At 50.0% G+C, this 20,110-nt stretch overlaps 6 protein-coding genes across 6 annotated transcripts; 4 read left to right on the top strand and 2 right to left on the bottom strand.

Moving 5' to 3' along the window:
• Window positions 1–8: 8 nt before the first annotated feature.
• Window positions 9–699, top strand: EI90DRAFT_3119510 (uncharacterized protein; the record flags this gene model as incomplete). Its single annotated transcript, XM_039063215.1, has 4 exons — window positions 9–229; window positions 287–364; window positions 420–557; window positions 618–699. 4 exons carry the CDS (start codon window positions 9–11, stop codon window positions 697–699), a joined length of 519 nt encoding a protein of 172 aa, XP_038919785.1.
• A 1,124-nt stretch (window positions 700–1,823) lies between these two features.
• Window positions 1,824–3,103, top strand: EI90DRAFT_111409 (uncharacterized protein). Its single transcript, XM_039051529.1, has 4 exons — window positions 1,824–1,909; window positions 1,958–2,117; window positions 2,171–2,221; window positions 2,269–3,103. Exons 2-4 carry the CDS (start codon window positions 2,091–2,093, stop codon window positions 3,031–3,033), a joined length of 843 nt encoding a protein of 280 aa, XP_038919784.1. The 5' UTR covers window positions 1,824–1,909; window positions 1,958–2,090; the 3' UTR covers window positions 3,034–3,103.
• A 1,304-nt stretch (window positions 3,104–4,407) lies between these two features.
• Window positions 4,408–7,151, top strand: EI90DRAFT_111385 (uncharacterized protein). Its single transcript, XM_039051528.1, has 4 exons — window positions 4,408–5,098; window positions 5,170–5,691; window positions 5,760–6,710; window positions 6,890–7,151. The coding sequence occupies exons 1-4, from the start codon at window positions 4,577–4,579 to the stop codon at window positions 7,028–7,030; spliced, it is 2,136 nt and encodes a 711-aa protein (XP_038919783.1). The 5' UTR covers window positions 4,408–4,576; the 3' UTR covers window positions 7,031–7,151.
• A 1,745-nt stretch (window positions 7,152–8,896) lies between these two features.
• Window positions 8,897–13,879, bottom strand: EI90DRAFT_3044949 (uncharacterized protein). The gene is made up of 13 exons (XM_039059375.1): window positions 13,783–13,879; window positions 13,429–13,731; window positions 13,163–13,371; window positions 12,682–13,100; window positions 12,485–12,629; window positions 11,620–12,432; window positions 11,407–11,568; window positions 10,965–11,357; window positions 10,717–10,914; window positions 10,141–10,665; window positions 9,804–10,090; window positions 9,623–9,744; window positions 8,897–9,567 (listed from the first exon to the last, which is right to left on the bottom strand). Exons 1-13 carry the CDS (start codon window positions 13,871–13,873, stop codon window positions 9,092–9,094), a joined length of 4,143 nt encoding a protein of 1,380 aa, XP_038919782.1. The 5' UTR covers window positions 13,874–13,879; the 3' UTR covers window positions 8,897–9,091.
• Window positions 13,880–13,906: 27 nt separating this feature from the next.
• On the top strand, window positions 13,907–17,607 carry EI90DRAFT_3044948 (uncharacterized protein). The gene is made up of 7 exons (XM_039059374.1): window positions 13,907–14,953; window positions 15,003–15,765; window positions 15,828–15,999; window positions 16,053–16,231; window positions 16,270–16,904; window positions 16,954–17,221; window positions 17,275–17,607. Exons 1-7 carry the CDS (start codon window positions 14,007–14,009, stop codon window positions 17,452–17,454), a joined length of 3,144 nt encoding a protein of 1,047 aa, XP_038919781.1. The 5' UTR covers window positions 13,907–14,006; the 3' UTR covers window positions 17,455–17,607.
• Window positions 17,608–17,965: 358 nt separating this feature from the next.
• Window positions 17,966–19,798, bottom strand: EI90DRAFT_3044946 (uncharacterized protein; the record flags this gene model as incomplete). Its single annotated transcript, XM_039059373.1, has 9 exons — window positions 17,966–18,480; window positions 18,549–18,877; window positions 18,917–18,940; window positions 19,096–19,244; window positions 19,282–19,299; window positions 19,357–19,425; window positions 19,531–19,651; window positions 19,729–19,760; window positions 19,791–19,798. 9 exons carry the CDS (start codon window positions 19,796–19,798, stop codon window positions 18,190–18,192), a joined length of 1,041 nt encoding a protein of 346 aa, XP_038919780.1. The 3' UTR covers window positions 17,966–18,189.
• Window positions 19,799–20,110: the final 312 nt, after the last annotated feature.

Genomic DNA, 20,110 nt, shown 5'->3' with positions numbered 1-20,110 from the left:
ACAACTTAATGTCACATTCCACTCTTGACCATGATCGTCTTAACCGCAAACACACTCTCCTAGCGTCATCCGTATCATCCTCAAGTAGTATGAAGAGTGGCTTTAGTACGGCAAATAATGTCTGGGGCGCTCTGGCGTCGAAGGCACAAACATTCTTCTTGAAGACCGGCAGATTCACAATCAGAGGAAACTCCACGGGCAAGAGAATCAAGCCCATCACAAAGCTAGCGTGCGTGTTTCACGCGTTATTCCAGAAAGGAATGGGCTAATGTATGGGGCTTCTCAGCACTATCTATGAGAAACGCGCCGACGAGGAGCACAAACCCTCAAAAGCGTCAACGCCATCCAATGTGGAGAGAGAGAAGTACATCACAAGCTTGCACTTGGAGTATGGTTAGACTCCGATCCTCCTCCCCTAGATTGATTCCTCGTGCTGTTCTTGCTGTGGACTACAAGAGTCCAGTTGGAATGTTCCATATGCCCAAGGCCATCGGTATTGTTCTCGAGTCAGAGCAACAAGCGGAGAGATGCGTGGCCCCTGTTCCTGTGAAATTCTCGTAAGATCGTGGCACGATCCAGTCCCGGACATTTTCCACACACTCATATGTCTCCCTCAGACCCCCTAAACCCAAACTTCCTACTCCACGTCGTGTCCCGGTGCCGTCCTTCGAGGAGGGCAAAGAAAATGCCCCGCCTTGAGGGAATCTATTAATCTGTCTCCCGTCCCGGCGCATTCCATAGTAAAGCCTCCCACCGCAAGACCACAGAAGCAACGAGTGCGAACCACTCCGTCCTTCGTTAACCCGCAGACGTAGGTTGCCTAACCCCCCAGCGCTTTTGAGCAGTTTTTCCTGATTTTGGCCGGGTGCGTAGTCCTCCCAAACCGAAAGTGCGATTAAGCCCTCGAACAGCCCACGAACAACTCGGTGAGTCGATATCGGCCTCCTTTTGGCGCCCTTTTGAACTCCCGATCTAGCGTTCCAAGCCGAAGCCTCAGGTGGTGCTTCGAATATCCCCACAAAACGCATCACTAAGGGAGTTGTTCCATCTGGCCAAACCAAACAGTATGTACCTTCAGGCCTTGGTACAAAATTGCTCCTAAATTTTTAGAAGGGTAAAGTTGCTACTATCTCGCAGTCAGCTAAACCGGGTCAGGCCAAATCGAATAGCATCTCCAAGTCTGTCCCAAAAGTCTCCACGGGTTCCTCCCCGATGCAGAGAACCTTCCACACAACATCATGCTTTCTTCATCAGTCTTAAAGCGTCCGATGGTAGTGACGAGTCTTCGGAATCTCGAGCCCCCTGCAGATAGATCTGATAATCGTAAGGCTTCTGGGATCCCCACTCTCAAATCATCCAATCCAAGAGCAGAACCGAGCCATTTCAGAAACAAACCGCGTTCGGTAACCCATTCTAGTTCTGTTCCCAAAAGGTATGGCATATCCATAGTGAGCGCTTTTTTTCCTCGATGAGAACTTCCCTGTTGTAAGGGATTCACGGAGCCGGATGCCCGCCTCGGCCGGCACTGTTTCCTTACCGACAAGGATGCCTGCTGGGAATGGAGCCTCAAATAGGGACGTCAAAGCCGAAGTATCTCGTACCCCATTTGTCCCGAAGGCTGGCCGGTGGGTTTCCGAATCAGTTGCGGGATTCTTCATTCACCGACCGCTTGTCTTGATGATTTTATAGTGAATCTGCAAGAGCTGCGTCCCGAGCTGCTGGACAAGTTGGATGCCTCGCGCACCAGTTGCTAGATCCAAAGCTAGGAGGTATGGGGATCGTCATCGATGGTCTTCTCCTGCTGATTGATCCATTATGTCAGTCCCGTGAGATCTCCGCCGTCAATGCAGCGTTCTCCACAAGAACCTCTACTGCAGCGATGACTACGTCTGTTCTTGGGTCCAAGTATGTATGTATGGTCGCCCTGTGGTGTCTGACCTCTCAGCATCATCCTTAGCTCGATTGGGGAAACTGCAGGATCTGACCCTGGAATATCTCGTCACGTCCAACAGGGCAGCCTTGATGTTCAAGATCTCCTGGCTAAGACCCTAGTTTCAAGCCCGGTATCCTCGAATACTGGCATTTTAATCATGGAGGAGCGTCCACCCTCTGATCTGGTGGGTGGTTGTATTTGTTCCTAAAGTACCCCCTCATATCTTTCTGGGACAAGTTTGACCTATCAGTGGAGCTCTACTTGATTCCATATCATGAGCATCCCAAGGTATGTGGTGCCAACGTCTTTCGAACCAATTCATCAACTTCCCACAGGTTCAATCTCTACATCGATTATTTTCCCAAAGCAAAGCCCAGCACTCCCAGAGTTCTACCCCTCGTCGTTTCTCGCTTGCCTCGAGTGTCTCCTGGGGATTTATGACTTCTACGCCCAAAAGGGGAGGTGTCCTGGATTCTTTGGGTGGTGATACTCTTCGACCTGCGGCTGAGGGCATTTCGGGGTCTATATATGCTAAACATGCCAAGCGGTGGCTCACAGATGATGAATATGCTTCCGACGTGACATCAGATACCGCTAATAAATCAGAATCTACTCAAGGAAGCCCCCTCCCTTCTAGTGGTGCATGCTCTCCTCAGTTGTCTTCTCTTCCAACGATCTGTGGGATTTGCTCTAACTGCCTATATTCTAATCCGTGGTCGAATCCAGGTCCCCCGAAGCTGCAAACAGATGTCTTGCCTCTCACATGGTCACCTCTGTTGCATCGTAGAGGTTCTTTTGCTGTTCCTTTCCATAACCCTCCTGGAAAGTTACAATCGTTTCCTTCGCTATTGTCCAATAATGAGAGACTCTTTGGGGCACGTTCCAAGGGGGATCAAGTCTTACCAGAGGAGAAAGATACGTCTTTGGAGGCTGCTATTCGCGGTAGTGGTGGCCTTCTACCATTGGTCCAACCCAACTCATTGACAGATCTTGATTCAATGTTGTTGGGCGGAGCTTATGATGGACCGAATGAGAGTCTTTTCGAAGCAAGACTAGAATCTCTCATATCTCAGGAAGGGAGTTGGTACTCGGATGACTAGAGGTGTTTGCATGACGGCGATGATCACGACCGCATTGTATGGTGGTTACGAACCTGTTTCCACACGCTCAAGAATTAATGCCTTTGTATTGTCGACCCTATCTTCCGTTCCTTCTCGCGTGGGCTTGTCACGTTTGTGTTTAGCATTGTAGTTCATTTTGTTCATGTACTATGTAATTGTCGCTGTTGTAATATTGATTCGTGCCTTCTGGGACAGATTTACCCACTTAAGTCTTACACCCATTAACAGTATCACACGTTCACCCCTCATATCTGGGAATGAGAGCGAACTTTTCCCATGTGTCCATTTAAATCAATTAAGGTGAAGGCTAACGTAGTTGGATGGTTCTGCTCATGTACGTACGGGTTGAATGCACAAGAAAGCCGGTGACCCGGCGGACAGCCGCGATTCTACAGATAAACCCGCAGAGGGGATAGAGAAGTTGCGAAGGACAGTGAGTGTGTCAGTGGAATTGAGGCACGTCCGCCGTACCATTAAATCGTGACTCTGCAAAAGCAGAGCGTTACCAAATGTTCAGAATCCGATGTACATTACGGGATATGCTGACTGGCATTCTTTGTGGCGCATTGCGAGTTGTTTAAGCATATTAACGGTCTTAATCCCAGGCCCAGCCTTTGAACTCGTTGGAAATGGCCAAATTCGCCACAACTATTGGCTCCTGTTGTGATGGAACATATAGAATTGTGCGACCAACCCAGGTCGAATTACCCCTTCTGTGCTTACACGCCGATGAATGGTCTTAGCAACGTAGCTCGGTATCCAGTACCAAGAAAGGTAAAGTGCATGGCATGGCAGAATACTTAACGGGCAGGGCATATGTGTTCATACAGGATGCTCCTTCAATCTTGGTCGGCCGCACCTGACTATGAGAGTCGAAGAATAATGCTGCCCTTTGGTTTGCGAGACGACCCGGGCCAGGAGAAATTTTGAGAACGTCTGCATGCGCTCACACTCATGCATATTCAGATATCTGGAAACGTAATAAAGCTCCCCTTGCGAATGAAGTCGCTGAATGTTCATGGTCGGCGCCAGTTTATGTAATAAACCGTCTCCGAAAGCCATTGAATGCCATATGAGTGTACCGATTAATTTGCGAGGACGTGAATTGCGCTGGGTCACGACTGCTCCAAATGATTCCATCGCAACCTGAGCACGGGCCAACCTAAACCGACTTTCGAAGTTACGCTTGTTCCAGATTTGGCATTATGGTGAGAAATTGATGTGAAATGCTGGTCTATTATAGAGTTCCCCACTCGCGACTTTGTCCTGGCGGGTTGAATATGATCGTCAGGGATGTCAGGAGGCCATAAGAGAAATCTGTCAATTTATGTGTGACAGATTCGGAACGAACCGAATAGACTCACCATTGATCATCTTTCTGAACGGTTGATGCGCACTGCTAACTGATGCAAACACGGACCAACACACTTATGCGGCCTAGTACGGTTGCTTTGATGAAACCAGAGCTCAAAGAAGCCGCAGCTGACCAAGTGGTCGTCCTCTTGCGCTCAGCTACCCAAAGATGTCCGCGATGTCGAGTGGCACCCAGCCATCGTGCATACCTAGATCGTCCAGTGGTTCAAGCCCTCGACTACTGACTCAGGCACCCCCATCACGGTTCTCCCACCCACATCTTGAAGGATCATTGTCCGGCCATCAAGCTAAGCTGTCCATTGATGCTGCTGTATCCAAACTTAGCCGTGCTGTTGGTCGGCCTCAAACGAGCAATTCTGGTGCCATCAATTTCCGTCTCAATGGGAGAGGTTTAGCGTCTCTTGTTATCATTGACTCAACGAACACCCTCATTGAAGGCGAGGGGTTTCAAGCGACGTTCGCAACTGCAGTGGATCGAAATCCCACAGCAGTTAACTGGCTAGATATTGAACAAACATCCGTTGGTGACGGAATATTTCAACCTATTGCAGTCCCTACCCCGTCCGCCATCCTCCTGCGTCGACCTACTCCGTCCTTGATCGAGTTCCATACTCCGTCTGGTTCTGTGTCGAGCAATATGCACCTGTTTACACACCATTCCAAACTTTCCGTAGGTTCGATGTTACCCACTTTGTGTGATTTTGTGACCGTTTTCCAACCCAGATGAATTCCGCCAGGCAGTATCTTAGCCGTCGAGGTCCGCCGGCCCCGATTACGATCCCTTCAACTGAAGCCTTGTGTAGTGTTGAGCCACAATTGCCCACCTTTTCAACTACCGCCCAAAGTGCGCATGCGCAGCTCCAAACCCGACCACCTGATGTTCTCAAGGACAACCCATCGGCAGAGGGCTCTGGCCTTCACTCACAAGAGACTCAGCGACATCTCAACTTGCTCACGGGCGATGACGATCTACAATCCTCGGATGAATTAACTGTCCTTGAGAAAGCTCTCGCACCGCAAACTCGACTAAGGGAACTGGCTGGAGCAGGTGATGTGCGATCAGGTCCAATTCGGAAGAATCGCAGTTTTCGGGCCGATAGTTCGAAGGATTGTGGTGCTGGTCAAAATCAACTTTGTCCACAGCAGGATAAGTTTGAGCCCTCTCAGGGTCGGGGACAGGTAGGTGTGGTGCCTGCACCGTTGTCCGACCCTTCAGCGATCGCCCCCCGTGAGACACTGGGAGATTCAGCATCCACTTCACAGGTGAGCTGAAAGGTTTCCTTGTAGTCGCGTATCCTGTATCGTCTGGCTGAAACAAACGTCACGGCAAGGACATGGCACTGCGGTCCTCATCTCCACATACATTCCATAGCACTGAGTCCACTCGGCGAAATGTTATTCCTGCTCCACGCCGTTTATCTCCAAGTTCCGAGTCCTCCACCGGACATCCGCTTGACCATCAGCCTGCGCCATTAGGTGGCGCTGCCCGCACCCTTGTCACAAGCGTTTCGTGGTCTCCAACGGTATCGCCTAAGTCCGTCATCCTACCTCTCCCTAAGAACGCTGGCTCTGCAGAAGCGATGAAGCACCTGGAAGTCCCCGGGTCCGCACTGTCGAATGCTATGTCTAGTGACAGTGTTCGCAGAGATACGTATATGCCCCAATCCAGCGACCTCTTGTTTTCTCCCGAATTCATTTTTTCTGCTTTGGGTGTTCCTGAACACGCTCAAACGACCAGCGCAATCCTTCCAGAGGACTACTCTGCTGTGGCCGGTGCGGAAAATGCTCAAACCATCCGAGGTCATGAGGATGCGATTGGCCTTGAACACGTCTCAGCGTATTGGATGACGAAAGAGGATTCAGCAACATTACCTTTATCACCACCGATACTAGCCGCCCCCAACTCTGGAGGGGGAACGAGACCTCGGTCCGCTTTTGACGGTGCTCAAATTATTACCTCCTTTGCTTCACCGACAAGTGGGAAGTACAGTCCATCCATGAATCCAAAGGGAAGCAACACTGAAAATTCATTGGGAACCAAAACTCCCGTTCTCCCCCAACGAGCTCTCACCGAGCGGTCTCTATCTTTGCCCATAGAAGACGCTAGTTTGACGCGTGTTCCCAAGAACAACACCGCTACTGTAGATGTTTCGGTCTCTATCTCCAACTCTGTCCAAGCCTCTCGCAGTGATGGTTCGAGTCGTTCAAGGGGTGCCGCGCAGGTTGCAGTGAATGCGTTGTCACGTAAGGGGTCCAAGGATAGGTTGGCGTTGATGGCGGATGCGAAGAGACTCTTTGGTGGGAACACCGAGTCCCTGAAGGTGGATACAATCAGGGATGGTGTCCCTGTCAGCGGGCGATCGAGCAGCACGTTTCCCTCAATGTTGAACATTGCGGAACGAGGGAACTTTTCTTTTCCAATTCCTCGATCCAAAGGACCCCCAAGCTGGAGTCCGAGCAGCTCTGCGATCCCCCCTCAATACTCCTCGGGATCGTCATCCTCGCAAGGTTCTTCCACCGCTTTCTCTCGACTCTCGCCAACCTCTCAAACTCCGCCTTCGTCGGAGAGCGGATTCCTCTCTTCTGCATTCCCTCGCCATAAACATACCGTATCTGAGCAAGCAGATCTGCCCCTCAAACCTATCTCCGTATCGTCTCGGGGTAGGAGTGCAAGTGATGCGGGACACTTGCCCTTGTCTCGGCACAAGACGTACACTGGTTCCTCGCTTCTGTCGATCGTCACTTCACCTCAGAAGCAGTCATTGAAAGATCTTGAAAAAGTGGTTGAAGATCCGGGTCAGGAAGGAAGCTTATCTCCCTCCTTTCGGGGGGATACAGAGAGGATGCGAAAGGGGCTCCAAACGTCAAGACAAGGGACTTCTGCTGAAAGTCAGCTCCGCGTGGCGCCACCCAAATCTTTCAGGATCGAGAGCACGCCGCTTCGTATCGACGTTTCCGCTCGCACGCTATCCAATCGTACACGAGAAGCTCAACCCAGCGCATTTCCCGTCACCCCCAGAGACTCCTTCCTCTTAATTTCATCTCGTGAGCAACCAGGCGATGACAACTTGCTGGGACACATTCCAACCCCCGTGATCACGATCCCCGCTCTGGACATTCCCGGTCCTAATGCTCGACCTCTAGCTCCACCCGTGGGTCCCCGAAGTCGACCAGCTAACCAGCCAACATTTCCAGACTCATCCATTCGTGCATTACGTTCCATGCAATCGGTGTCATCCGGCTCGCCTTCTGACGATGCAGGAGTACCTTTGTCAAGCCCCTCCCGGGAGGGATCTGACTCTTCTCCTTTGTTTGATGACATACCTATCAAATGGAAAGGTTTGACACTTGACCAGGCCAAATGGACATTCACCTCTAAGGAACTCCAGAGCCTGGTTGCCCAAGCGATTGTTCAGTCCACTGCTGTCACATCGATACGATTGCTGAGCGAGGAGGTATTGGAAAAAGAATTGCCTGTTGAACTGGAGCGCCTCGAGGACCTACGCGACAGCATCAAGAGTAAGTTGCAATATCAAATCCGCCGAAGAAATGTCATTCTCCGTTCTTTGCCCCTGCATGTTGACAGTCCTGATGTCAAAACGGCTCGACGTTTGATGTCAGACTTGACAGAGGTATCTCATTGGTTCGAAGAGTTGACATCGGAGCTATACACTGTCATGGACCAAATTGCGCAAATTCGGCAATTGCGTGATAATCATTTGGCTAGTGCCCTTATGATGGGTTTGCAGAAGATGAATGGGGCCTTTTTGCGTGTATCCTCTGAGAATGAGCTGCTCTCTCAAACTTTGATTGACGTGGAGGCGGAGCGAGATGAAGGGTGGGGGAAGGCGCTGGAGGTTGAACGGGAGTTGGACGAAATGCGAGGAAAGTTAGCTGTTCCACAGAATGGCGATTCAGCCATTGACTGTGGTCCCAGTAGTGGTCATCGCAGCAGAGTGTCAGCTGCACGGAAGACTAGTTCCCGGGCCTCGAAAGCTAGTCTTCGCACCAATCACCCTCTTAGAAGTGCTCGTCCGTCCCACAGCGGCATGAAACTTGGTAGTCTCACATTCCCTTACCCACCTTCCTCTATGGCATTTGATTCAGTTGATACCAGCGCTCCCCCCGTACCTGACCTTCTCTCCCCGACTCGGCAAAGCATGGACCGGCATGATTCAATGACATCGCGACTAACTTCCACTCCCTCTGTTACTCGCGCTATGTTCCTCGCTCAACACGAAGTTCTAGAACTTCTAGGGCTTTCCACCGCAGATCTTGACGATCTTGGAAGACATGATAAAGGGAAGACTCGATCGTGGTCTGCTTCGCAGTTGACAGATCTCCCTCTAACAACCTCATCACGACGGTCTTCAGCCCACCTCCCTTACAGTCCTCGATATTTTTAAACTTCGACACTTCAAATCACCGCACACGTTAATTGTGCGCATGCCTTCGTCCTGTCTTTTGCATACTCTCATACACATTCTGTTTTAATTCACATTAGCAAGTAATCACTGAATATGATCATACATGAATATCCGGCGCGCTGCCGCATAAGTTAGCGATTAAATCATCAGATACAGTGGTACACATAAGATCGCCGAAACAATTGTTGCGGAATGAGTGCTGCACATATAAGAATGCCATATCAATTCTTGTCATGTCACCTCCGAGCCCTTTTCCTTGCGGACTTGAAATCTGCCACACTTGCTTGGCTTGCCTGTGACAACGGCTTTTGTGAGGAATTTTGTTGTCGCTCGATGAGTGCTGAGATCGCCTCAGCATCTCCACTGTCCGAGACATCATCTCGATCGTAATCAGGTGTTCGTTTTCGTTTCCTGGCTGGAGTTTCTGCTGAGGAGATCCGCACTGGCGATCGTGAGGGTGATGAAGAGGGTGGAGGCCTCATCCGCGGTCGTGGCCGAGCGCCTAGTTGATCAGTGCTCTTGGATGTTACTTCAGGATCAGTCTCGCCATCTCCGAGGATATCTCTGGATTGCGGATCTTTTTCCAGATTCATGGGTGGTCTGGGGGGCAATGAATCGCCATGGTTCCCCGTCAGTGATTCATCATCAGTGACGCCTTCGCCTGATCTCGCAGATGCCTTGGAAGCAGCTGCTCTGCCCTTTGCGACAATACCTGATATAGCAAAAGAGGTTCAGGGGTATTGCACCGCTGGAGCACAGCCACGCACTCTTGTCCTTGGACATTGCTGATATGAGGCGTTTCTCATATAGGCGAGCAGCGTCCCAACCCCTGGAAGTTGGAGGGATTTCCAGGCTAGAGGCTTCCAAAGTCTTATCCAGGTGGGATTTACTGTTTTGCGGGATAGTGGGAATCAGCAGCAAATTGTGGATTGGAATCGGAAGGCACACATTTTTGAAGCTTCTCGGCTCCCGACACTTGTTAGCAAAGCATGCAAGACTCGGAAGAATTCAATGCACTGCATTTTTTTTGTTCGGTTGCCGCTTGACTCATATGCTGCGATTCTTTTGATAATCCACGTTAAGCCAGCTGAATGTATTTCCACTACATGGGGAGCATCGAGTCGACGCGTGATGGACAAGTGAGCGCCTCGTACGACAAATACGGGTCCAAATGCTTTGGCAAGGCCAATGCATGCCTGAGAATCTGTTTGACCGTCCATAAACATTGTGAAAGACTGAAATAGACGTGAGTGGGACCGAGGGATGACATGTGATTATTGCCCACCTGACGCAGAGCCTCATTCACTATTGTGGCCACCAGTTCACCGTTATTTTTGAACATGCCCTCTTCCCTCAAAACCGAAACCAAAGTGGAGAGACAATGATCAAACTGGCTCCCGAGGAGACCGTGGTATGCGAGCAATGTCGATGAGTGGCGTGGGCTCATGACTCCAGCAGCGATGGCACGAAGGAAATAATTGGCAACCGAAATGAAGTCATGCTCACTCTCAAGTTTTAAGCGGCTGAGGGGTTGCTCGTGTTTGCTCGCTTTGGAGGCCTTCTCACCACGCTTTTGATTGCTCGACTGTCCGTTTTCGCTCTCGCTGCCTGATTCATCGCTGCCACCAACGCCGTTCTCATGAGTCACAGGGCCACGAGATTCAATAATATCTTCGTGGAATCGTTCTGCCTCTGCTTGCATAAAACCAGCGCACTGGTATTGCAACCTGTCATCCATCTTGATGGCCAGTGACGCATGGACTTGATCAGATGGGAAAAGAATATGGAGGACGACGAAGTTTTGAAATGCCTGACATACAGTCAGCCAACCTGATGTCGCGTCCCCGTGTAGCAATCTTACCGTCCGCTTCACCGCTTCGCTCGCGTTTGAATTGTTACCACCGATATAATCTTGCAGGAGGCGCAGAAGGGCATTCCTTCTTTCCAGGTCGGGTTCGCCGAAAGAGGAACCCTCTTGCGACGAAGATGACTCCGGACGCTGCTTATTCACTTTCCATGTGACATATTGTGTCAAAATATTAAAGCAATTTTGGACCAGCTGCAGGGAATTAATCAGTTGTCTCAGACACCTGGTGAAAAACAACCTACAGTATCCTCTTCCTTATGACCAAGACGTCCACGTTCCGCTAGGGCCAAGATGATATCCCAAGATGATGATTGTTTGCCATTGTCGTCATCTTCAACCCAAGAGGACATGTCTCGTCTGGCGGAAAGCAGCTGAATTCGCAGCGTAATCGCCGCAAGGGACACTACTTCGTCTTCGTGGAAACTGCTAGCCTCTATTTCTTCTCGACCCGAGACGACGGCCCTCAGTGATGATGAAAGTTCATCGTCGAGCTCAACGAGTTTTGTCGAGTTGGTAGCGGAGAGGGCAGTCGCTTGGAGAAGGTGCATCATTGTAAGAATTGCGCTGGACACAACTGCTGGCGATGATTGGGTCAAGATTTGCTTGGATATGTCATCCCACAAGCCCTCAAATGCCTGCTCGGTATGAGGTAAGAAATAGATACGATTGACCCACGTCACTCACCGTAAGCATTCTCATTTCCAAATACAAATTAGCGTTGAGTAGCCTGGGAATGGTAAGAATGTCAATCATCCGAAAATCGTCTGTCTGGTGTTTTGAGAATAGTTGCGGAAGTGCTTTCATCAAAACGCGAGTAAGGTCATTCCGGACAATGTCGGCATCCGACTACAGGGAGAGTGAGGGGATGTTCCAAGAGTAGTGGCAGAAAGCACTCACTGTCTTTTTGCTCACAGAGTCTGCAAGAGTTTTTTGCAACGACGCCAGTAGGACATTCAACAGAGCAGTCTCTTCGGTTTCTTCTAGCCTCCATGCTTCGTCGGCAATATCTTCATCGTCCTCACCTTTCCGTTTCTTACGAGGAGAGGCCTGTGACTTCTTTCGGAGTTTCGACGCTGATGCAACGACACTTTCGGCAGTAACATTGCCGGAATGGTCCAGTAACAAGAGCTGAAGAATAGCTTCCCAGTTTGGGATAACATCAATTTGGTCCCAGAGCGCTTCTATCGCAAGGGCGACACGACTTTTTTGCTCCGCAGCGAGAACCATGATATCAAACGAACTAGGCTCCTTGGAAGTGACTCTCGTCCCCGAACCATCCTCAGACTGAAGCGGCACCCCGGTTTTCGCAAGAACGTTCTCCCAATTTACAAGTAACAAAGCGAGCGCTTTTGCTCCTGCAAAGCTGCGCTCGCGGTCATCATGCGCATTTCGCTTCACTAAACGTTGTGCAACGGTCTCATCCCATACTCTCCGGACGAACGCGCTGATCGCTTTACGGACGCGAGGTTCTTGGTCAAAAATAAGGAGACAAAGCAATGCGCGTTGGTCATCGTCCAGCAGGGCGTTCTTGTCAATGGCCTCCAATACTTGAATCACAGCGACACGAACGGAAAGTTCCGTATCATGTTTAGCCATTGCCACCAATCGGGATTTGAAGCGTTCAGTGAAATGCTGTAGAGTAATAAGGTAATCCTCCTTTTGGTACAAAGCAAGTAGCGATTTGACTGCTTCGAGGCGCACGTTGGTGTTCTAGCGAGCTGTTACATAGAAGTGCAAGGCGAAGAAAAGTGATCGCACTTACGGCATCGGACAGGACCCATCCCACATATCGCAGATAGTTGCCTTCTAAGAAGTATCCAGGATGTCTTTTGAGCCAAACACCCATTTCTCTAACACAGTCCGCTCGGATGCCTGCGTCAGAATCGCGGTATCGATGAACAAAAACTCTTGAAAAGAGAATGAGAAGACAAACAATGGGTGATAGGTCAACTTTCGTACCCATCGAAGAACTCCTTGAGAAACTCGTTCATCTTCGTCCGCTTCTCTTTGATCCCTGCAGCCTTCGTCCGCAACGCATTCTCCCTTTCACTTGGCTTGCTGGAACCCTTGCGACGCTTCCGTTCGCCTTCTCGTTGCCTATTAATCATCTCTGCCTCTTTCTCGATCACTGCTGCCACCGATGAAAGTGCACTTTCCAATTCTAATGCTACCACTGTTGCGGTATGACGAAAACTCCTCAGCTGGGCAGATGACATCGCAATGACCCAAATCTGAAGAGTAGGGACCAATTCCGTCGAGAAGAGCATATCATTCTCAGATGATGAGGCTATTAGTCGATCCAAGAACTCGGAGATGGACTTCCTCAGCTTGCGAAAAACTGGGGCTTTAGATGATAAAGGGTATTGTTGTGATTCAGCCTGCTGGGCGCATGAGTGTTCGTTGTATCAGAAGCATGGTAACGGGAACCCTGATATCTTACCTCCTTGACTTCTTCGACAAGATCGCCCAGAAAATCCACTACACCATCACTGTCAACGACGACATGTGAGTCGACGGTAGAATTACAGCCACACAGTCGCAGGATGCAAGTTATCAACTCCGCTAATGCAGCGTCAGCATTGGCCTCTAGTGAATCGAGGAAGTCTTGGACGGTGGATTGGAGTGCGGCAGCTGAGTTCAGCAGCGAATCTAAGTTGACACCGAATGAGTCATGAAAGTGACAAGAAAAATGATCGTGAAACGAACTAAAGAATGAGTTATCATCATTTATCGACGCGTCTTTCACGCTGTGGCTCTTTCCCGCAGCTTTGGTTCGCATAGTTTTGGGGATTGCAGGCGCAGAACGCGCCTTTCTGGGTGCCGACCGCGGTGCACGTTTCGGCTTCGTCATGGATCCCCGCAACTGCGTAGGACGAGGGTCAGCATACTCAGGCTCCTCATCATCCCCCTCCCCTTCCCCTTCGGTATCGAGATCATGCTCTAATCCATCGTCCTCAAAGTCATCTTCCTCGTCGGGATTAATCCCAGGTTTTGAAAGGGAGGGTGAGGCTGTGTGAAAAGTTAAGGTCATGGGCCTTGCCTAAATGCCTTCATACATACCTTTGACATATTCCTGCGTTTGTTTGCGTTCTCTGGTCGACCGCCGCAAGCTGTTCGTCGTTGACATCGTGGACGGCGGGATGAGCGGCATTCGCCGGCACAATATCTGCCACGGATGCAACAATATTGCGAGACACAGCCATTATTGCATTCGTGTCCTTTCATTGTCTTAGGTTCGGTTGTGCTGGCTCCAATCGAGGCCTTGGGGTCTTCATGTGCCCCTGATGCATCCCCATACCTACTTGCTTCTCGTATTTTCTCTTGCCTTCGCATGCAGTCTAGCTTCATTTCACGACTCTCAACTGATCAGGCGGGGCAGCTTGGTACCACCCCACACCGAAGCAGAAGAGCTTCAGTTGGGAGATGTTGTCCTGGCGGCATCCGTTGATGGAAATTTTCATGCCTTTGACCGGATAAATGGGCGGCTGAAATGGTCGATGCAGACCCTCCCTTCAGGTCCAGCAAATCAGTCGTTGCTCTATCCCCTCGTCCACTCTGAGCAGCCGTCTCTCCACGATATTCATGATGATGGTTTCCACCTTCACGAGACATTCGTTATTGAACCCCAGTCTGGAGAGATCTTCATCCTTCCTCCAGGAGGGTTGGCCGACACACCTCTGGAACGCCTCCCGTATACTATCATGCAACTTGTGGATCTTTCTCCTTTCCAATTTCCTGGGGACGACCAGAGAATGTTTCTTGGGAGAAAAGAGACCAGCATGATAACACTGGATTTGAACTCCGGGAAAGTTTTATCTGTATACAAAGACGATCAGTGCATTCGGGAGGAAGCAGGAGGAAGCGAACTCGGAGGACATGACGAAAACTCACTCCATAATTTTGAGGACGGTGGTTCAGAGCACGGTCGGACTAAGTCACCACCGCCAAAGCCAATCCGCATCGGGAGAACTGATTATCATGTGTCAATCCGCATCAAAGGCCAAGGCATTGTTCAGCGTTTGTCCTTTTCCGCGTATGGCCCTAACAATGTAGACAAAGAACTTCAAACACAGTGGGTTAAGACTCCGGATGATCGCTACGTCCAGTCTCTCCCTAGTGGCGATATAATATCGTTCAGCCTTTCAGACGCGGGATCTCTAAATCCTGGCACATCAGGGATGGGATCTAAAAGTGGCCTGGTAGCGTGGCATGGGGAGCTTCCCAAACCGGTGTATGTGATTTTTGGTTACCAAGACACTGCAGTCTAATTCGCCCTTTAGAGTTGCCGTTTTCGATGTGCTGACCAGCCCATCTCGCGACAACCCGTTTGTATTGATACAACCTCAACCAAAGCTTATAGACATATTCCAAGACCCCCGTCATCGTGCCCAGATTGCTGAACTCCCCGAAAGTACTTTCGTTGGACTTGTTGGTGATTCACTCTATGCGATGAGCCACTTGAAGTTTCCCATGGTTGTCTTTTCTGACGCCTTGCCTTATCATTTTGACCGCTCGAGCGACGGATCTACTGAACTTGTGGCGTCGTCGAGGCTGGATCATAATGGCCATTGCAGAAATGCTGAATGTTATCTTGGAACTCATCCATCCCGATTTGCTGCCTCTTCCCGCATATCTAGGCTGATTGAGGGAAGCGAGCAGCTGCAACAGATCGATGCCTCACCTCCCAACGCGACCGCGCCCACCCCTGCTAACTATGCGCCGTTACCTATCCCTTCCACCATCATAAGCATTCTGGCGCCTTTTAGTATCATTTGGATTGGGACCTCGGTTTTCACCCTATGCTGCATCGTCGGGTACACCCTGTTGCTCCGTAAGTGGGGAATTGGGACAAACGAGAAGGTCATATCAACGGATTCCGTTGCCGTCCTCGACAGAGCCCCTTTTCCAGGCGGTGCGCATGATGGCACTGAACTGGAGGGCGAAATGGACTCTCCACCCAAAAATCCGATGTCTCCGGCGCCTCCTACGGTAGTGGGTCCCTCTGGGACGGGCGAAGATGCACAGGCTGAGTCAGGAGGCAATGTGGACAAGGAAGAACGACGGACGCGGCGCAGGCCGAGAGGAAAACATAAGGGAAAGGGAAGAAAGGAGAAGAGGACGTTGGCAAGGAAGAGCTTGATGGTTCAGATACCCCCCTCCGGTCGAAAGAGGGTGTCCCCCAACGCCAGCAGCAACAGGATATTGAGAACACAGTTGATGACGCTTCAATTGACAGGAATCCAAACCTAGCATTAACTGTGTCAGATAACATTCTCGGTAGATCTTCCACCTCGTGCTCTTTGATTATTCATTTACTCACAGCTTGCCAGGCTATGGCTCTCACGGGACTGTTGTGTATCAAGGATCCTTCCAAGGCCGTGCAGTCGCTGTGAAGCGACTGCTGCAAGACTTCGTCAAAGTAGCGTCCCGAGAAGTCGCACTCTTACAGGAGTCCGATGACCATCCCAATGTCATCAGATACTATTATCAAGAGACCAGAGACAATTTTGTGTATATTGCTCTTGAACTGTGCCCGCTTCGCTCGAGGATGTGATTCAACGTCCAGTCGCTTTTGGAGAGATCAATGCAACCTTTGTCCCCAAACGCACCATCTCACAAATCACGGCGGGATTGCAGCATCTTCATTCCCTCAAGATTGTTCACCGTGATATCAAGCCTCAAAATATCCTCTTCTCCCAAGCCAAAAATGGCCAGCATCGTATGCTCATATCTGATTTTGGACTCTGCAAGAAGCTCGAGTTGGATGAGACCAGTTTTGTGCCAACTCGTCATGGGCATCTTGGTGCGGGTTCCATAGGATGGCGGGCGCCGGAGATCTTAAGGGGAGAAGTTAATCTCGACGTAACCATCGTTGATTCATTGGGCGGCCCAGATTGTGATTCCAATACTGGAAGTATGGGTAGTGTTGGTCCGAGTGGGGTACCTGGACATGGTAATGGCGCTCGCACACGTTTAACGAAATCAGTGGATCTCTTCGCACTTGGGTGTTTGTTCTATTACACATTGACAAACGGCGAACATCCCTTTGGAGGACCATTCGAGCGTGAGGCAAATATACTGAAAGATGCGATAGATCTTAGTTGGCTGGAACGCTTTGGCGAGGAGGGTATAGAGGCGAAGGACTTGATAAATAAGATGCTTGATGCACGGCCGCGTCGACGGTAAGAGGGTCAGCATGATACTGGCGTACTGATGCTAACCGCTCTAAAGGCCAGACACGGCTCAGTGTCTTGTCCACCCCTTCTTCTGGACGCCTGGACGACGGCTCACATTCTTGCAAGATGCCTCGGATAGGTTCGAGATCATGCAGCGCGATCCTCCCGAGCTCGGCCTCCAGCGGCTTGAGGCTGGTGCTCCGGACGTTGTGGGAAATGACTGGAGCAAGAAGTTTGACAAAGCCTTTATCGAAAACTTGGGAAAATTTCGTAAGTATAACGGACGGTCCATTCTAGATCTGTTACGTGCACTCCGCAACAAAGTATGTTCTTTCTGCCTTCCTTTCTGTGCGTTGAATCTCATTTTACTACACAGAAACATCATTATCAGGACCTTCCAGAAAACTTGAAGCGTCACCTTGGTTCACTCCCTGATGGCTTCTTGGCATACTTCACACGCCGATTCCCTGCGCTCTTTCTCCACGTTTATTATGTCATAGCTGATGGTCCATGGCAGGAAGAGTCCATATTTCGACCGTACTTCCAAGAGCCTTAACCTGCGAGATCTTCCATTCATCTTCAAATCGTACCTTACATGTATTAATCAGTGTAGATTTATTTTGTATTTTACTTGTTCGTTCGCCCTTTGGAAGATTCGTGATGATGGAATGCACACGGCACCAGAGTGGTTGCGTAGTGTAAAACCGGGACAATTATCTGCATTGAATTGTGAGCGACACTTAGATTGACACGCGCTGTCGATCATGCGAGATGTGACAATCGATCGCGCAATTGGGATCCAACGGGATCAAATGAGACTTGGGTTCGTAGCCTTTGATGAACACTAGTAAGTACGTAGAGCAGTCAGCCTCTGCATCCATTCGCTGCGTCACACGATACTCGGCGCGACTGCACACTTTTCCGGACATTAATTGGTCCTAGTGCAATCCTAATGATCGATCATCATTACAGTATTCCAGCGTTGCTGCACCCTGAGGCATGGTAACACACATCTCTCTCTTCCGGCTATCAGGTGGTAGGCTGCGGTGGCTTTTCCCTTTAGCTTCGTCGGGGTCAGGAGAAGATGGGTACCCTTAACGTATTGTTATTTGTCCGGGCAGTTTGAATTCTGGGCGGGTCAGATTTTTTAGATAGACTCCGTCCAGGGCTGTATAGTTTCTAAAGTATCTATCTCCACATACCCGAACTGCCAAACTGATGTTTGGATCATCAGTAGCAGAAGTTGATGCTCGGCAACTCTATATGGTTACATCACCTTTGTGGTTGGAAGTTATTCTATCTCCGTAATGCATTCTAACGCTCCATCTTCGACGTGCGTGACGTTCTCATCTGCCCACTTCCATCTCTCCTTCATAGCGTCCTCCACCCCCAAAATGACGAAACTAGTCACAATGATCAATGAGCCAAATATGACCTGCCCTCCTGCATTGACCCCAGTGAAAGTAAAATCCCCGAGCAAGGCAAACGGCCCCGTAAGACTTGATCCGATAGTAACAATTAGCGGAGTCGTCTTCAGCAAGGCTATCACGTAGAGAAAGCTGGCTAATACGCTAAGGATGGTCTAAGAATGGAACGGATGAGCATAAGCATCGCGTCGTACGCGCCATTGAAACGTGAAACTCTTATCACATTTGTAAGAATGGCACACCATTGTCGCCCTGTCTCTGGAAGTGCGAAAGCCTCAAAACCCGTCAAATGAAGCATGATACCCAAAATCCACAGGGTCGCGAGATTGTAGATACCGACGTATCCGAAGAACAATCTTGTGTTGATGCGAGACTCGTCACCAACCCGGGCCTTGAGCAGAGTCACGCAGAGTGCAGAAAAGACTGCTGACCAGAATGCCAGGAAATCACCCAAGATGGGGTTGCGCCCGCTAGGGACTGTGGGCGAGGATAAGATAGTGATTGCAGTTGGTGAAGGCGAGGTCTCAGAGTCGGATAGGGAGACCAGCGTAACTCCTACAAAGCTTCGGAGATGTCAGCGAGATGGGACACAAAAAAATTCACAGTTATTATGGACTCACCAGGCAATTACTGCACCGAGTCGAGTGAAGGAAAAAGTCTCTACATTGAAGATCCGTCCAACGATTAAGGTAACGAGTCCTGTCGGTGGGGAAGTCGGATTGCGAGTCCCTTCAATCAATTGCTTTCCGAGAGACGGGTAAAGAACCAACCGCTTGTTGAAGTAAGGATAGAGCAACTGGCGACTGAAGTGAATTGCAACGAGGAATTGAAGGTCCAGCATGCTAGGAACCATATAATACAGTAAACCTTTGCGAGATCAGCCGTCTCCTGACGAGAAAGCTGAGGTGGTGATTTTGGACTGGGAGGAGCTGTTCGTCTGTCGGAGAGGCTGGTACTCATTTGGCGCCGAGGTCCTGGCAGTTGGGATTAGTTCATCGAGATGGCTTACGTAATATATTGTGGAGTCCCACTCACGACCCCTCTCAAAGAGCAGGGGAATCAGATAGACCGAGAATCCCGAGATAGTTAAGTACGTTAAACTGCGCAAACATTGAATTCAGTCACGCAGTCAAAATATAAAATGTTGGAGAAACACCAACAAGAAAGGTTTCTGGAAGCCATCATCGAGTACATCCTGTGGTTACAAAGGGGGCACAATGAGTTCACTCAGAAGCGGAAGGCGCAGAGGCGCAGATTTGTGTACCACCTGCGTGATAAAATATGAAGCTACCCATAGGAGTACGACCGCTAGCAAGATAAGGATACCTTGAAGGTATCTAGAAGGACTAGTCCGCTGGGATTATAGGAATGGCTTCGTTGTGTGCATCCAGGTAGGGATCGACCTGTGCTAGTAGATGGCAGCTGGGATGGATGACTATCCATAAGCAACCGATGGCTGAAGAACCCCGGCATACTCCGACAGGGGTTCATTCGGAAGCCTTCCACTTTGGCCCTCAAATTTTGGGTTTCCTAGACCCATTTAGCCTCCTGAAAGGTTGAGCCTTGCGAGGCGTCATAAGATTGACCGGGCATACATGATATTCTTTTTCGGCCCCGCGGCGTGAAGCGCCGCCACAATGGTATCTGCTTTAGTAGAGGCTGGGATCCTGCTCTGACAAGGATACTCAGACCCAAAAAGACATGTTGATTTACCTTGGTCCCGCGTACCCTCCCCCAAGCCCACCTGAAACTTCTTAATTGCATCCATTCGTGACATGGCACGTC

The sequence above is a fragment of the Cantharellus anzutake genome (genome assembly GCF_015039405.1).
Source record: "Cantharellus anzutake strain C23 chromosome Unknown EI90scaffold_10, whole genome shotgun sequence".
Lineage (NCBI taxonomy): Eukaryota > Fungi > Basidiomycota > Agaricomycetes > Cantharellales > Hydnaceae > Cantharellus > Cantharellus anzutake.
This window is presented reverse-complemented; position numbering and strand designations above follow the sequence as displayed.

Bases quoted from the DNA above. Each gene is read 5' to 3' on its own strand.
- EI90DRAFT_111409 (XM_039051529.1), top strand. From the start codon at position 2,091: ATGGAGGAGCGTCCACCCTCTGATCTG. The intron at 2,118-2,170 runs GTGGGTGGTTGT...TTCTGGGACAAG, and splicing joins AGCGTCCACCCTCTGATCTG to TTTGACCTATCAGTGGAGCT. The intron at 2,222-2,268 runs GTATGTGGTGCC...AACTTCCCACAG, and splicing joins CATATCATGAGCATCCCAAG to GTTCAATCTCTACATCGATT.
- EI90DRAFT_111385 (XM_039051528.1), top strand. From the start codon at position 4,577: ATGTCCGCGATGTCGAGTGGCACCCAGCCATCGTGCATACCTAGATCG. The intron at 5,099-5,169 runs GTAGGTTCGATG...TCCGCCAGGCAG, and splicing joins CACACCATTCCAAACTTTCC to TATCTTAGCCGTCGAGGTCC. The intron at 6,711-6,889 runs GCGAAGAGACTC...GAGTCCGAGCAG, and splicing joins GGTTGGCGTTGATGGCGGAT to CTCTGCGATCCCCCCTCAAT.
- EI90DRAFT_3044949 (XM_039059375.1), bottom strand. From the start codon at position 13,873: ATGCCGCTCATCCCGCCGTCCACGATGTCAACGACGAACAGCTTGCGG. The intron at 12,433-12,484 runs GTAAGTGCGATC...ACAGCTCGCTAG, and splicing joins GATGGGTCCTGTCCGATGCC to AACACCAACGTGCGCCTCGA. The intron at 11,358-11,406 runs GTGAGTGACGTG...CATACCGAGCAG, and splicing joins TGGAAATGAGAATGCTTACG to GCATTTGAGGGCTTGTGGGA.
- EI90DRAFT_3044948 (XM_039059374.1), top strand. From the start codon at position 14,007: ATGCATCCCCATACCTACTTGCTTCTCGTATTTTCTCTTGCCTTCGCA. The intron at 15,766-15,827 runs GTGGACAAGGAA...GGGAAAGGGAAG, and splicing joins AGGCTGAGTCAGGAGGCAAT to AAAGGAGAAGAGGACGTTGG. The intron at 16,905-16,953 runs GTAAGAGGGTCA...ACCGCTCTAAAG, and splicing joins GATGCACGGCCGCGTCGACG to GCCAGACACGGCTCAGTGTC.